Source organism: Engraulis encrasicolus, chromosome 2 (assembly GCF_034702125.1).
Source record: "Engraulis encrasicolus isolate BLACKSEA-1 chromosome 2, IST_EnEncr_1.0, whole genome shotgun sequence".
Classification (NCBI taxonomy): domain Eukaryota; kingdom Metazoa; phylum Chordata; class Actinopteri; order Clupeiformes; family Engraulidae; genus Engraulis; species Engraulis encrasicolus.
The window spans coordinates 56,611,833-56,629,332 of NC_085858.1; the positions used below are offsets into that span (position 1 = coordinate 56,611,833).

The 17,500-nt window shown below is 46.3% G+C and overlaps 2 protein-coding genes across 2 annotated transcripts in view; both read right to left on the reverse strand.

The window, feature by feature from the left end:
- Positions 1-6,083, reverse strand: part of adhfe1 (alcohol dehydrogenase iron containing 1) — a 22,230-nt gene extending 16,147 nt beyond the window's left edge. Inside the window, exon 1 of the mRNA XM_063217055.1 lies at positions 5,901-6,083. Coding sequence (XP_063073125.1) covers positions 5,901-5,953 — 53 coding nt within the window. The 5' untranslated portion in view covers positions 5,954-6,083. The remainder of the gene's footprint in view (positions 1-5,900) is intronic.
- Positions 6,084-12,425: 6,342 nt separating this feature from the next.
- Positions 12,426-17,500, reverse strand: part of rnf157 (ring finger protein 157) — a 42,458-nt gene continuing 37,383 nt past the window's right edge. Inside the window, exons 18-19 of the mRNA XM_063218758.1 lie at positions 16,524-16,664; positions 12,426-12,661 (exon numbers count right to left, since the gene is read on the reverse strand). Coding sequence (XP_063074828.1) covers positions 12,426-12,661; positions 16,524-16,664 — 377 coding nt within the window. The remainder of the gene's footprint in view (positions 12,662-16,523; positions 16,665-17,500) is intronic.

Genomic DNA, 17,500 nt, shown 5'->3' on the forward strand with positions numbered 1-17,500 from the left:
GGTGTTGTCATCCAAATTGTTTGTGAGTGATTCTACGATTTCCCTACGCTTTTGGCAAAAGCAAAATGTCAATTATCAGTATTTTTTTTCGACTAAATGACCTAGATGTTTACATAGTGTATATATTTAAGTTTCCAAACAAACAAATTGCCAAGCTTAATCCTAAATCATTTGATAAATACTCTAATGAAAGCGAACATTTGCTTAATTATTTTGTCAACAGTGTTATGGACAAATACTATGTCATTTCAAACATATATAAAAATACTACAGAGTTGAAACAATATATGTTTGAAAGTGCTTATGTCCCTTAGCAGTAATGTTGTCATTAATCTGTGCAACTGATATAGAAAATGTGATTGTTGAGCTTCATAAGTAGGATTTTATGAGTCACTGTGATACAGACTGACACATTTTTCATCATAAATCCCTGTAACGTCTGATTTGAATATAGTCACCCTCCTTACACAAGACTTCCTTCTCCAGAGATAATCCCTAGTGTATGTTCATAGAATTTTTCCAACACATAAGGGATCAATAGCACAAAAACACTTTCAAAACAGTCAACGGTGTAACTCAACTGTGTTACGGTCAACAGTGCAGGGGAACAAGTCGGCACTTTTTTAGGAGAAAAAAACAGAGCAGACAAACCCATCTCCCTAGAACACTAATTATTTTGTTTGTTTGTCTGTCAATATGGATATAAATTGGCAAAAACATACTCCTCCTCAACTGTCATCAGTGTTGCCAGATTGGACTGGTTCCCGCCCAATTGGGCTGCTTAGGATGGCCGTGTGCGGGTAAAAATGGCATCTATCAGAAAAACCTTCCCACTGCCATATAAATCAATAGAATTGGGCGGTTTTTAGGGCGGATTTTGATCATTTTTTGGGCTGGAAATCATCAGCCTCATCTGGCAACCCTGACTGTCATACTTAATTGTAACACCATTGACGGTAACACCGTTGACATTTCAGCCATTTTTATGGTGTTGTGCTAACTGAGGACCTCAGAAGTTCCACCACAACACCTTAATCAATTGATGTATCTGTATGCTTTATCTGTGTTTTTCTACATGTGATTTCTAATTCAGATTCTTATGAATATGTTGATAACACTGTTGACAGGCAATTTTCCCGCTATGAGAACATGAAAAAGAATGGATTAAATTATGGAAGGATGGAGCTCAAAATTTACCAAAAAGTCTTCCCGTATCCTGCCAAAGAGGTTATGACATCACGTGATGTTATTCGTATGGCCTAAGACCAAACCATTACTGATTTATGGAGGAGGTTTCAGACCGTGACACGGTTAACACAGTTTTCGTGGACACACACAAAATGGCAAATTTCATGTATAATGGAAAGGACAGTGGTCTTTCTGACAGTTTTGTCATATTGTGATGATTACTGTGAATCAACATTTGCAATCGTCTTGGGCAAAACAAGTTTCTTTACATGCTAATATGAAGACTGAATCTGACATTTGGAAAACAGGACGGCATGAAAACGCCCAAAACCAGTATTAAATATTCATTCTTGCTGAGAGAAATAATGCTATGTCTACACTTTCTGTATTATATGAAAGATAAATGTTTTCTAATGTCCAAAACATCATTGGATGCAGTTAATAGTTAGTGGAATTGCCAAATAAAGTCCACGGACTTAAAAGTGTAGCCGAATTAGAGAATCACTCTTGTGGTTTTCCTATCAACTGCAGTTCATTACAGCTTGTCTAGTTGCTTTTGGGGTCGACCTATGATTTTTCCAGCATTTTTCACCACTCTGGACAGCCTGTTCTTATTAGATAGGGTGAGGTGGCCATACCAAACAGAGATGTTATAGGTAATGACACTCTCTATTAAGCTAGCATAGGTCCTCTCCAAAATGTTTCTGTTAACTCCAAAGCCTCTCAATTTTAGCTTTTTCACATATGGCATCAACATTGTCTGAGAAGCTCAGTTTTGTGTCAATGTATGTGCCCAAATACTTAAAACAGTCAACAATTTCAATATTTTGTTTGGAGAGTAAAAGGGGTGATGGGACACCACTATAGTTAAGAATTAGCTCCTTGGTTTTGCATACATTGAGTAAAAGTGAGCTTTTCTTGCACCATTGCTCTAACATAAAAACAACATGATCCAAATAGTCAGATGTACTGTCATTCTGATAAAAGAGTCCCACTAAAGCCATATCATCTGCATATTTCACCAATTTAAAGTCATCATAACAGAGTGACTTTTCATTTGTGTACACAGAGAACAGAACAGGGGACAAACAGCATCCTTGTGGGGCCCCCGTGTTAAGGACCAGCTCATCTGAGACCAAGTCTCTGGTGGACACACGCTGTGGGCGGTCAGTTAAAAAGTCTCTGATCCAGTGCACCATCCCTCCCTCTACCCCTAGGTCTAAAAGTCGTTGCAATAAAATGTGGAGGAGAAGAAGAAGAAGAAGAAGAGGAAGAGGAAGAGGAAGAGGAAGAAGAAGAAGAAGAAGAGGAAGAGGAAGAGGAAGAGGAAGAGGAAGAAGAAGATGAAGAAGAAGAAGAAGAAGAAGAGGAAGAGGAGGAAGAAGAAGAAGTAGAGGAAGAAGAAGAAGAAGAGGAAGAGGAAGAAGAAGAAGAAGAAGAAGAAGAGGAGGAGGAAGAAGAAGAAGCCCCCCTTTCTCTCTCTCTTTCTCTCTCTCTCTCCTCAGTCCCCCTTTCTCTCTCTCTCTCTCTCTCTGTCTCTCTCTCTCTGTCCTCAGTCCCCCTTTCTCTCTCTTTCGCTCTCTATCTCTCCGTTTCCGTGGTGCTGCTCCAGAGCATGGTCTATGTGTAGTAAACACACACACACACACACACACACACACACACACACACACACACACACACACACACACACACACACACACACACACACGCATGCACACACACATGTGCACACACAAACACACACACACACGCACTCACACACACACTCAAACACGCACTCTCACACACACACACACACACACACACACACACACACACACACACACACACACACACACACACACACACACACACACACACACACAAACACACACACACACAACACACACACACACACACACACACACACACACACACACACACAAACACACACACACAAACACACACACACACACACACACATACACACGCACACACAAGGTTGGATTACTGCAAGGGCCTACCGGGCCCAGGCCCAGGGGCCCAAGAGTCCAGAGGGCCCTGAAGCCCAATCATCAAAATTTCCATTCTCATGTTGTGTAAAATCACACTTTTAACAACTCTATTTTCACATATTTTCAGGGGGAAAACACCTGAATGCCCAACAATAAAGGGTCTCTAACATCTGGAGGGGGCCCTTTCTTGTTGTCTGGCCCAGGGGCCCATGGAGTCATGATCCGTCCCTGCGCACACACACACACATACACGCACACACACACACACGTACAGGTCCACCGCCACAGAGGGAGAGCAGTAGGTGGGTGTGTTGTGGTGAGCGGTGGCCTAGTCAGGTGAGGTGAGATAAACATATCTGATCCTGAGGTCAAGGCCAAGGTCAAACGCCCCTTTATTGACATTCTCAGGGCCACTGGCAGGTGTGGCGGAGCCCGGGGCCAAAGTCATCTGAGAGCCCCCATAACTCAACACTTTAGATTTTCTTTTGCCTTAAGACATGTTAAAAGTTTTTTAACAAGTCTTTTACCTGACGTGTTTCGATGGTATTACTTCAGTCTTCATCAGAGGGTCACTGTCTGAAGTAATACCGTCGAAACATGTCAGGTAAAAGATAAAAACTTTTACATGTCGTAGGGCAAAAGAACCTAAAGTATTGAGTTAGACATACTGAACGTAATACATGCCCCATAACTCTATAGAATCATGTAATGGGAACTCAATTCTCTCTCAACTGCCCCCTTTGCCCCCTAACCTAGTAGACATAACAGGTCAAACACTCAAGTACAAGGCCGCGTTACATGTGCAAGGGACAGGCATAATAACCAGGCCTATACTCTAATGCTTAACAGGCATAATAACTAATGCAGTGTGTCCTAACAGGCATAATAACTAGCCCTATACTCTAATGTAGTGTGTCCAGGCCTGCAGCGGTTCCCAAGCGTTTTACCCTGCACACCCCCTTGTACATTTCAATGTGGTTCGCACACCCCTAAGCACATATTTGGATGTGCTGATGGCCACGCAAGTATGATTCACTGCGCGTTCACTGCACATTATGCACAGTTGTTTTGGGGAATCCTCTTTTCCAATTGTCTAGGAGTTCAACTACACTTCAGATGGACCCTTCCAGCATACAATTCACCATACAATGAAAAATGCTGGATAAAAACTCACATATCCACCATTGCTCAATTTAGCTCGCGGACCTCCTTATGGCATGCCGCGCACGCCCAGGGGTGCACGCACCACAGTTTCGGAAACCCTGGTCTAATGCACTGTTTCTTAACTGGTGGGTCGGGACCCAAAAGTGGGTCGTGGAGCTGTGGTGTAAAAATGTATTAACTCCTCTCCAGTTGATGTCTAACGGACTGTCAGCATGAAATGCAAATGCTGATAGGAAACATAGGCTACTGTATGTATGCTACTAAATGAATGGTTATATTTTTTATAATGAGAATCAATTGGTCAATTTCCGGCAACATACAAAAAATTGGGTCGCAACATAATGTCCTGTGGGTCCTGTGGGACCTGAACCCCTGCTCTGATGTCTAACCTAGCTTGCAACTGCCGTCATAACTGCACCCAAGTGATCATTAGCCTACTATGGCTGTGCCTTGTTGTGCAATAGAAATATGAGGGTCAATGAAGTTCTAGTAGCCTAGCACACATCAGGGGGTGCAACACCAACTAATGCCACTATCTTATACTGTGATTAAATTGTTTGTTTGTTTTAGTGGCTTGTCTAAGCAGTATATTCATTACAGCACATTCATTAGCGTACCAATTACTAATGAATTTACAGGCCTGTGCTGTAGGCTACCACCTGACGTCTGAGCCCTAAAAAACCTCACTGACCCATATACAGAGTAGGTACTTTTCTTCACCAAGGCACTTAATGGACATGTCATAATAATAAAGACATTTTAACTATACTTTTTGGAATGCCTTGGTGAAGAAAAGTTTTTTCTCTTTTCAAGCAACTTTTTTGACATTGAACCTTGAACCAAAGAGCACCCACAAGAATACTTTTTTCATCTTCCTAAAGGGACTGAGCACGCCTCTGACGTCTATCTATTGTATAGTTATTGAAATACACAATACTAAATGTAGGCTAATATTGGGTTGGGTTGCCATAAGGAGATGACATCTACAGATTGAATCACTGCAATGCAAAAACACATGTGGCCTCTGCGACTCGAGTTTCCTAGATGTATGTCAGTTTTAAGCTTAAATGTTTAAGTTGTATTTCAGCTTTATGCAACTTCGGAACACACACGCACGCGCGCGCTCAGCTGCACAGACACATGGCAACGAGACTAGTGCAAAATCATGGTCGCGAGAAGGTCAGTGACTCGTGTGCGACTGAAAACGACACAACTACCCGCAGAGTAGAGTGGTGCTGCAGTGTTTGTTTGTGTGCGCATATGCTTGTGCGTGCACGCGTGTGTGAAGTGTCCGAAGCAACCTGCAGAGGTGGTGGGTGTGCGCGAATGTTTGTTTGTGTGTGTCTGTACGCCCTACGGCATAAAGATAAGAGAAAACAACAATGTTGCGACTCACTACCTCAAGGTTAACCTAATGGGTTTTACTTATGGAACCAAGTTCTTATTGGAACAGCCGACCCGCTACACCCCTGGTGGTGGGGGTGTGCGCGCATGTTTGTTTGTGAGTGTGCAGTGGAGCGGACGAAGTAAAGAGTTTCTAGCTGCACTCACGCGGCACTGGCCAGCTGCCTCATCAAGTGTGCGACACGGTCTCTGCCTGCCATCGCTGCTGTTCGCTTAATCCGCGGAGTGAAGTTGGATCAGGAGAGTTGCAGGAGTTTGTCTTCTCTTCTCTCGAGTCTGTCTTGCTCCTTTTGCTCTGCGGAAGTTGCGAAACTTTTGAGGGTACTCCAGCAGCACAGCACATGCGCTGTCTGCAGTGGAGAAAAGGCCAGAGGAGATTATGCGCTGTTGTAAAAGACCCCTCTCGTGGACAACAACACGCCTGCGGCGTTGTATAAGTTTCCACAAACTTTACCATGACAAGCCCCCCCCCCCCACCCCAATAGCCTACATGGATTGTGCCACACTATTTTTTTTCTGTGCACCCCCTATAAAACAACAATAATAGTAGTTCTATAATAGTAGTTACCAAAACTGTTGTTACTACATCATTGCAATATACTACACCATTACTACTACTAATTACTTCTACTACTACTATACTACACTATGGTAATATTACTACTACTAATTACTTCTACTACTACTATACTACACTATGGTAATATTCTCAAAATGGCGTCTTGATGCAGACTGCAATATTTTGGAGGTGTTCATTTTCCCTGTGATGAAAGAGGCACAAAGAAAAACACACAGAAGGTTGAATGAAATAGTTTGCAAAAGTTCAGGTTTATTCAGGTTTTAGGGGACAACACGTGAGGATTGAGTTACAAAAGTGTTTTTTTTTTCATTGTGAGTGAGTGTAACACTTTGGAAACCCATACATTGACACGACACAACCCCCTACATGCGCGCGCACGCACGCACACACACACACACACACACACACACACACACACACACACACACACACACACACACACACACACACACACAGACAATATCAGCAAGGTCTTTTCACTGCTAGTTTAGGTGTTAATGTGATCCAGTTGTTCTGTGTCCATTCAGGATAGAAGATGAGAAATAAAGTGAAACATTTCCTTATACAGTATATGCATGCACACCCTGCTTATGTGTGTGTGTGTGAGTGCGTGTGTGAGTGTGTGTGTGTGTGTGTGTGTGCGTGTGTGTGCGTGTGTGTGTGTGTGTGTGTGTGTATTCGAGTTTGAGCTTATTTTTCAGTGTGTGTGTTTGTGCGCATGTACACAATCCGCTTTACTTTGTGACTTTTGTAAGTAAGGTGCGTGTGTGTGTGTGTGTGTGTGTGTGTGTGTGTGTGTGTGCTGTACATGTGAATGGTGACATGCTGCTCCCTGTGTTCTTCATGTTATGGGAACACTGATCTACCCCTAGTGCACGGTGGTGTGTGCGTGTGTGTGTGTGTGTGTGTGTGTGTGTGTGTGTGTGTGTGTGTGTGTGTGTGTGTTCTGCATTACTGCACAGTGTAACAGAGTGTTGCCACTGGCCTCCCGTCAGCAGGGGGAGCTGCAGGCTGTTGAGGGAACTGCACACATCACATCTGTGGAGTAATATCCAATCGGCACATCGACGTGAAATAAATAAAACAATAACGAGAGCTAGCCTACACAACATATAAAATCATTTTTACACAGGGGAGAGAGAGGGAGTGAGAACGAGAGAGATAGACAAAGGTCCTGGGCTTAAGACAAGCACGTGTGAGGATGGGACAATATGGGCGGAACATTCTTTTTTTCACTTCCTTATGCTTTAGATTCTAGAATCATCAAACTCCTTGAATCCCCATTATTTCACAATCGGCAAACTCCTTTGTTGCCAATGTTCTAGAATCACCAAACTCCTTTGTTCCCAATGTTCTAGAATCATCAACCTGCTTTGGTTTCCAACGTTCTAGAATCCATCGGTTTTAGTTCCCAAAGGTAGTCCTCAGGCGTCCTTGGTTCCATTTGGTTAGCTACCTCATGCTAATGGTCTTTTGACACCTCTGATGGCCTTGGGTCCTGGATCCATCATGGGTCCTGGAACCTCCTTTAAAGGTGTGGCAATAGAACTGGAATCATTACAAAGACTGAGCGGTTCCATCGCCGAGAGAAGCAGGAGCAAAAAAAAACAAAAAAAAAAACAACAACAACAGTGTTCTATTAACGTTTTCAGACCAGAATAGAACCGGGGCGGTTCCCAAAGCACCCATGTAATCCCAGACCAACTAACTTGGTTCATGAAAATCAGAGTGTTTGGGCGCTGGGAACTCTATAGTGTTCTGTAACGGTTCCTTTTGGTTCCTATTTAGAGCCAGGCAAGACCCTGGTTCCCCCCGACACCCTGAAAGGACGGTTCTCCTCCTCCTCCTCCGCTATCATTCAGATCAAGGCCCTGGGCGCCCTGATAGGACGGTTCTCCCCCTCCTCCTCCGCTATCATTCAGATCAAGGCCCTGGGCGCCCTGATAGGACGGTTCTCCTCCTCAGCATCTCCGCTATCATTCAGATCAAGGCCCTGGGCGCCCTGATAGGACGGTTCTCCCCCTCCTCCTCCGCTATCATTCAGATCAAGGCCCTGGGCGCCCTGATAGGACGGTTCTCCCCCTCCGCATCTCCGCTAAGTTCCTTCAGTTGAAGATCTCGTTCAGTATCTCTCCTATCTTTATAGACCACCCACCCCCAATACAGAAGATAAATTCGGGGACAATTTCACATTCACTTAATGCCCCCCCCCCCCCATCCTGTCCATCTGAGAGCTCCGAGGGCCAAGCATGCACCCCCCCCCAACCCAAATCTGCCTCATGCCCCCCTCCTCCCCAGTCCAGGCACCACCACCTCCTCCATCCCCGGGGTCCCCTCCACCACCCAAATGCTCCCCACATGGCAATGCGACCCTCAAAGCCCTTTCTTGATGATCGGCTGGTTGCAGTTTCGCTCGCTGTCCTTCAAGGTATTTAGGGTCATGGAAAGTCAACACTCGAGGTCATTTGTGCGTGCCAGTTTGGGGAATTCACAATCAGACCAGTCAACAGTCTTGTCCAAACTTATCCGACATCAAACAAACAGGCTAATGACAGATTATCGATATTGGAATCAAAAGATCTGCTCGTGAACCAGAATCTGGGCATGGGCAACTTTCATGATGAGGAGGGCCAGGGTTTTATTTCATATCCAGCATCATAGGGGGCCACCTGACCACAGATCTGTTTATTTCATATCCAGCATCATAGGGGGCCACCTGACCACAGATCTGTTTATTTCATATCCAGCATCATAGGGGGCCACCTGACCACGGATCTGACTGCAACTCACAGAGTTCGAGGTGCAGTTCCTTGCTCACTGACTGCCCGTATTGTTGGATGGAATAGAATTGTACTGTACGCTATTGGCCAACAGTAGAATTACAACAGATGGATTCAGTAGTGGTAAAAAAAAATCTGGTGTTTTTTGGTTTTTTTTTCAAACTACGGGCCGCACTGAGTGAGGAGGCGGGCCGCATGTGGGCCTCAGGCCTCCCGTTGCCCATCCCTGAACCAGATGATGATGTCGTATCCATGTGCACCATTTTAGCTAAATTAGCTATTTGCATCATCTATGAAAAACACTCCTTTGTACCGTCCACAGGAACGCTGAACGAATTGCTGTGGTCTACATAGTGGGTTGCCAGAATGCTGCTTGTTAAGTGTACCTGACTAGCGGGTCGTCAGAATGCTGTGTGTGAAGTGTACCTGTCTAGTGTGTCGTCAGAATGCTGCTTGTTAAGTGTACCTGATTAGTGGGTCGTCAGAATGCTGTGTGTGAAGTGTACCTGTGTAGGTATCAAAGTGCGTTTTTAGTGTTCCGCCGTCTGAAGAGCGTTACCAACATGCTCACAGAATAATAATCCTGACGTGTAATCGGAACATCAGAACATGTGTACAAATGTAGGGAACTCCTGACGTGTAATCGGAACATCAGAACATGTGTACAAATGTAGGGAACAAAACAAAACAAAAGTGAAAACAATACCATCATCAAGGTATACACACACACTATCAGGACGTGTTTGTTATCCTCCTTAAGGTATACACACACACTATCAGGACGTGTTTGTTATCCTCCTTAAGGTATACACACACACTATCAGGACGTGTTTGTTATCCTCCTTAAGGTATACACACACACTATCAGGACGTGTTTGTTATCCTCCTTAAGGTATACACACACACTATCAGGACGTGTTGGTTATCCTCCTTAAGGTATACACACACACTATCAGGACGTGTTTGTTATCCTCCTCAAGGTATACACACACACTATCAGGACGTGTTTGTTATCCTCCTTAAGGTATACACACACACTATCAGGACGTGTTTGTTATCCTCCTTCCAGATGATTAAGCACAGAGCCAGGGCTTTGAACCGTTATTTTTTTCCAAACGTTCCGTTCCGAACAGAAACGGAATTATAACGTTTCCGGTTTTGAGTTCCACCAATAAATTGACGTTCCCGAACCGGTTAGAACCAAAAAATATTGTTCCCGGAACGGTTAATTTCGTTCCTGTCAGCTGATTACTCCCAATAGGCCTAACTGACGTTAACCAAGAAAAACTGCTTCAAAACTGCTTATTCAAGCGGATGAAAAGAATATCCTCCAGAATTTTATCATTCAGGGACGACCTAAGCGGAGAAGCAGAGAATAAACCTCAATTATGAAAATGTGCACCTACGCTGACTTGGGTCACGGGGAGCACTATGATGGACATTGTGAGTTTGTGCATATTTGAAGCGGCCATGGATGCCCAATAACGCCGAAACATTGTCGGTGCGCTTTACACGCGCTTCCCTGCAATGTCTTACAATAATGCAATGCAAACTCTGTCCTTTTGTATGACAGTGGTTTCTCTTAATTAAGATGTGGAGTGAAGACTTTGTAATCTACAGCTCTCTCTCCATTCAGTCAGAGAATGTCTGATGTCACACAAGACGTGAACCTCAGCCGTCATGGTAACGTGCGCAGGAAAATAATTACTTTTTTTTTAGTTTAAGGAACGGTATTAACCGGTATTAACCGGTTACCATTATTTTTAAATAAGTGTTCCCGTTCCAGAACATAAAAATAATAACGTTTCCGGTTTCGTTTCTGTTCCCTGTAAAATACAAAAAGTTCCTGGTTTTCGTTTTCGTTCCTTGAACCGGTTCGAAGCCCTGCACAGAGCGAAGGTATAGCTTGCACAGCACCACACACCAGATTTGGTATTTGGAATCGACACACTTCAGACTTTGGACCTCCAAGGGTGTCAGAAGACGTGTGAGTAGAATATCCTCCCCCGAGATTTATCAGAAGACGCGTGAGTTTATTGCTGTGAGATTTGTCTTTTTTTCTCTTTAGATGCAGGAGGTGAACAATGTAGATAGTGTTGGATGGTTAGTGCACAACGTAGATAGTGTTGGATGGTTAGTGCACAACGTAGATAGTGTTGGAGTATTATGGGATGGTTCGTGCACACCATGAACAGTATTATGGGATGGTTAGTGCATCTTGTGAACAGGAAGTGGAATTGCTGGTCCTGATGTGTGTCTCAGCATGTGTCTGGAGTACCCAGCGCATGGTTGGGAGAATGTATGTTTCTGTTTGTGCGTGTGTACGTCTGTGTGTGTGTGTGTGTGTGTGTGTGTGTGTGTGTGTGTGTGTGTGTGTGTGTGTGTGTGTGTGTGTGTGTCTGGCTGCATGTGAGTTTTTCGTCTCCTCAGCACATCTCTGGCTGTGTGTGTGTGTGTGTGTGTGTGTGTGTGTGTGTGTGTGTGTGTGTGTGTGTGTGTGTGTGTGTGTGTGTGTGTGTTGCATGTTGTGTATTGTGGTGGAGTTCCCAGGTGGGTTTTTTTTTTTTTGGGGGGGGGAGGCCGTGGTGGGAGTGGTGGTGGGACTTGTGGTGGGACTTGTGGTGGTGGGAGTTGTGGTGGTTGTTTTTCGTGGGAGTTGTGGTGGTGGGACTTGTGGTGGGTGTTGGTTGTTTTTTGGGGGAGTACTCACACAGTCACTGGGGGTCTGTTGGGGTGCGGTGGGGAGAGGGCTGCAGGGGGGGCGATATGGTAGCGCTCGCCAGAGAGTGTTTGGGGTTTATGACGGCGTAGGTGTAAAAGGGGGATTTCCCCCCCTCTCCCCCTTGCGACGGTCGAACCCGGAAACAATGGGCCAGCGGAACCTCTCTCTTATACACACTCTCTGGCGATATGGTAGAGTTCGCCAGAGAGTGTGTTTGGGGGTCTATCACGGCGTAGGTGTGTGGGATGCATGAGGGGATATGGTAGAGTTTGCCAGAGTGTTTTTTGGGGTCTATTACGGTGAACGTAAATATCTCTGTGTGTATCAGCGTTACAGCGTAGGGGCAGGGTGTGTTGGAGGGTGTGGTGTGTGGGGGGGGGGGTGTTTGGGGGGGGGCAGGGTGTCTTGGAGGGTTGCTTCAGACGGCGTATTGCCCGTGTCGTGGGGTTGTGGTGTGAGCGCGAGGGTCGTGGGGTGTGTGTGTGTGTGTGTGTGGTGTGTGTATTCAGACAGCGTAGGGTCCATGTCGGTGTGTGTGTGAGCGCGAGGGTCGTGGGGTGTGTGTGTGTGTGTGTGTGTGGTGTGTGTATTCAGACAGCGTAGGGTCCGTGTCGGTGTGTGTGTTGAGAGCGAGAGGGTCGTGGGGTGCACGGGGTGCTTTTAGGGGCGGGGCTTGGTATCATGACCACGCCCCTCTCCTCCAGGTTGATGTTGCTGGCGGAGGCATGGTGAGGAAACAGATGGTTGCCGTGACGACTGAAGGTCTCGTTGCCGTGGTGCTGGAATGTGTCGAGGCCATTCCGGAACGCATCCAGATACAACAGATCTGAGAGAGATTAAAGGAGATATAAGGGAGATATAACAACAAATATACTGTAATCTACTTCATCTATATAGTAGACATTTTGAATTTCCAGTAACAGAATTTTTTAGCTGCAAAACCTACTGTACTTTGGTCATACTAGTAGATATTAGTTTATTACAAAGTAAATAGTCATGAAAAGTTCAAATTTGTGGCAATAATTCTTTATCTGTAACAAATATTCTGGTTCGAAAAAGATAACCATGGCCACCAAACTCTTCAATTGAACCACCAGACCCCAACGAAGGATCCATCTCAAAATATCAAACAGTATATTACGACAGCGCCTCTCTCTCTCTCGCTTCTGTATAATAACTGGATGAGCGAATAGCGTTCCTTCCAGGAGTCATGTGACACCGTGACGTCACTAAACTGCGTTCAGTCAGTGAGAAATGAATCTGCGAGAGAATAACAACACAGGACATGGGAACGTGTGAATTTGTTTCTTGTGGCTCGTCTTTGGTGGACAAAAATAAAATGGATTACTATGAAGTATCACTTTGGCGAACCATTTTGCGGACGTAGTTGGAAGGCGGAAGCTGAGGGAGGTAGGTGCGCCACTTTTGAAAACTCCTGTTGTATCGTACCTGTGCTACCTAATGGAACTGTGAACCACTAGATCGACTTGTATGGACCCACACACCACGGCCAAAGCGTTCAAAAGGGTTTTAATGCATGCTAGGAGCTTTAAAACAGGTCAAATACGTGCCCGACGGGCCAGGGTTTAACCGAAAACAGCGCAATTGAACAACTTTGCGCAGCATGCATGAAAATTTCTCGCGGTTTCCCCTTTCATCCTTTTCCCTGGGTCCACCCAAGATGGGATATGAATCCAAACTGGCCGGAATTGCCCTTTATGAAGGCCGTTGCTACCGTCGTTAGCAAAGACGCTTTCGAGATACGGACCCCAGAGCCATTGGCGCAGACGTTTACGTCATCATCATGAGCGCCCTCCCCCTTTTGTCCCCACGTGGGGCGCTTATTCGCTTATTGGCTGTTTTCTGAGGAGCGTTGGGCAGCCAAATCCTGCCGCTGCAATCGCTCCACAGAAAAGGGGGGCCAGACTACCGTAGTGTAGCCAATCCTTTAGCGGAAGTACGTAGGATGGCTCGCGAGGCTAGGCTGTATATGCTGTGGTAACATTCTTTTGAGGGGCTATACTATACTACTTTACTGCAATGCAATGCAACACAATCACATCCCACCTCGTCAATTTCTCACTATGACCAGGCTTCAATTTTTGACGTTGAAGGCAAGCGTGCCACTTTGCATGTTGACGAGGCCTAAACCTAGACCTTTCCCTAACTCTAACCGTCAGTTAAGTCACGCTGCCACAAGGGGGTGCCTTTGAGGCACACATCACTTTTTGACTCAAAGGGCATACCTCAACAATTGAAGGGTGTGCTCTGTTACACGAGTGTATTTCTGCGTGTGCATTTCTATAACAATGAGGTTTGGGTACTTGTGTATTCCAGTGTTGTGTCCTGCTCAGGATGTCTCCTAATATGGGCATACCTATTCAGGATGTGTCCTAATAAGGGCATACCTATTCAGGATGTCTCCTAATAAGGGCATAGGTGTTCAGGATGTCTCCTAATAAGGGCATAGGTATTCAGGATGTCTCCTAATATGGGCATACCTATTCCTCAGGATGTGTCCTAATAAGGGCATAGGTATTCAGGATGTCTCCTAATAAGGGCATACCTATTCAGGATGTCTCCTAATAAGGGCATACCTATTCAGGATGTCTCCTAATAAGGGCATAGGTATTCAGGATGTTTCCTAATAAGGGCATACCTATTCCTCAATCTGCAGAGGACACGAGTCGGCACCTGTCCGTCCCACAGACATCCGCAGGAGGGAGAAGGAGGGAGGGAAGGAGAGGGAGGAGAGGAGGAGAGGAGAGGAGAGGAGAGGAGAGGAGAGATGAGGAGAGGGGGAGAGGAGGAGAGGAGAGGCAAGGAGGGAGGGAGGAGAGGAGAGGAGAGGAGGAGAGGAGAGGGAAGGAGGGAGGGAGGAGAGGGAGGAATGGAGTGATGAGGAAGAGGTTCAGAGATGGAGAGATGGGTATGTATATATGGTTAAGGATATATACACATAGAGAAGAGGAGGGGAGAAGAGCAAAGAGAAAAGAGAAAGAGCACATTTACGACACAGAGGAAGAGAAAGAAACACCAAGACATCCACAGAAGAGAGAAATCTTTAGAAGGAAAAAGAGAGGAAAGCCTGTTCTGCTGGACTGGAGATGGGGGTGGAGGGGCGGGGGTGGGGCACAGTCTGGTCACTATAGCATCTCATAATTAGATCATTCAACACTCATAATTAGCTCAATCAAAAGATTCAAGAGTGTTATTGTCATTGTTTTTTTTAAAAAGCCCAAAAAAGGGCCACTGCGGTTATTTCAGTTCAAATTGTCCTAATTGGTCATTTGGAATATGTGGCACTGGATTGTGGCTTCTGAAAGCAGGTTGCCCATCACTGCTCTTGGGGAAGGTGGCCACATGTGTCATGGCTGACGTGTGTTTGATAGGTCACATGCAGAGATGCAAAGTTGCGTCATGTATTTCCAGTAACTGTGTAGCCAATGAGAATGAGACCTGGCCACTACCCATCATCAGTCCATCAGACTCTGGAGCCTGGGCAGCCAATCAGCTGGCCAGGAGCTTGTCACATGACCGCCACTAGCCAATTAGCTGGCCAGTGACGTGGCACATGACAGGAAGGAACACCAGTAAAGCTGAGGGGGTGGAGCATCCCACTCGGCTGGTAGCGCTGAATAGCTATAGAACACTAGACCTCACATGACCACGCCCCTTTCTGGCCTCACAAATGGCTGAATTGTATTGTTTGCTTTTATACGTTAGTTTGTTGGCTTTATTGTTTATTGTTTGAATTGTTTATTTGTTTGGTAATGCTTGAAAGAGAGCACAAAAAGAACATCAATTGGTGTCAAGGCAATAAGCAATTTGTTTTATAGGTGGTTATACAAGAGCACTGTACCAAGATGACGGCTCTCGAGGCTGGCCATGCCAACAGACTGTACCAAGATGGCGGCTCTCGTAGCTGGCCATGCCAACAGGCTGTACCAAGATGGCGGTGCCCATAGCTGGCCATGCCTACAGGCTGTACCAAGATGGCGGCTCTCGAGGCAGGAGCGCTGTACCAAGATGGTGGCTCTCCAGGCTGGCCATGCCAATAGGCTGAATGAGGCATCCAGTGATCTATATCTATGGTAGCGCTGGTACTATTATGGCAATGTGTTATAGTATAGTACAGTAGTATGGCAATGAGTGGAGATTGATGCATTGGGAGTGGGAGTGGGGGGGAGCGTGAAACGCAGCAAAGCAGCTTAGAGCTGGCACACACACACACACACACATACACACATACACACATACACACACACACAGTACAGGGCAGCAGTGGAATGGAGAGACAGACAGACAGACAAACGGAGGGAGGGGCAGAGAGGCAGACAAACGGAGGGGCAGAGAGGCAGACAGATGGACAGAGAGGGCAGCCTGAGTGCTTATACGACGAGGGGGGGGGGGGGGGGGGCATGACGAGGGGGGAGGGGCATGAGGGGGTATGTTGCTCTGTCCTGCTTCTCATATGATGACGCACACACCCATACGTGCACACACACACACACACACACACACACACACACACACACACACACACACACACACACACACACACACACCCATGCATACACACACACACACACAACACACCTCCCTCCCACCCCTGCCCAATCAGCTCTGGGCCCTGCAACTTCCCCCTTGTCCCCACGTCCAATCAGAAAGGTAGCCTGGGCACTCACCGGCGAATGGGGCGTCGGCGGGGGCGGGCTGTGGCTGGTTGTCCAGCCCAGTGAGCGAGCAGAGCGAAGCGGAACCTGCGGCCGGGCCCTGATTGTTATTCTCAACCTCACCACAAGATGGCAGCACCTCGCTCCTCACACCTGCAAGCGAGGGCAACACAGCACAGCAGGTCAGACAGCACAGCACGCCAGCCAATCGCAGCGGTGCAATGGAGGGGGAGGGCTTTACAGCACACCAGCCAATCACAGCACGGCAATGAAGAGGAAGGGGAGGAGTTTGTGTTGTGGAATCTGAGCGGGTCGTACATGCACAGCATTGGAGAGCAGAATAGTGTGTGTGCGTGTGTGTGTGTGTGTATACACAGCAGTGTTGATGAGGAAACGGGACGAGTCGGCACACACACTCACACACTCATACACATATAGACACACACTCTCTCCCACATAGGAAGCTTTTTCGTATTCAGTGAAGCAAGATGGGTTCTGATGACATGCGAGATCATTCACATGGATACACGAGTCAACATGTGATTAACATTCACAGGAAGAGTCAGACACACACAGATAGTGTACATAGCAACTGACCCTGACCCATAACACTCCTCCCCCATACGACTCCTCCCCCCTGACTCCTCCCCCATAAGACTCCTGCCCCATAAGACTCCTCCCCCATAAGACTCCTGCCCCATAAGACTCCTGCCCCATAAGACTCCTCCCCCCCTGACTCCTGACCCATAACACTCCTGCCCCATAAGACTCCTCCCCCCCTGACTCCTCCCCCATAAGACTCCTCCCCCATAAGAGAAGACTCCTGCCCCATAAGACTCCTGCCCCATAAGACTCCTGCCCCCATCTGAGCCAAAGTCAGCTGTTGTTGACATTTCTGACATCATCACCACCACCATCATCATCATCATCATCATCATCACCAAAATCATCACTCTAATCATCACCATCATCATCATCATCATCATCAT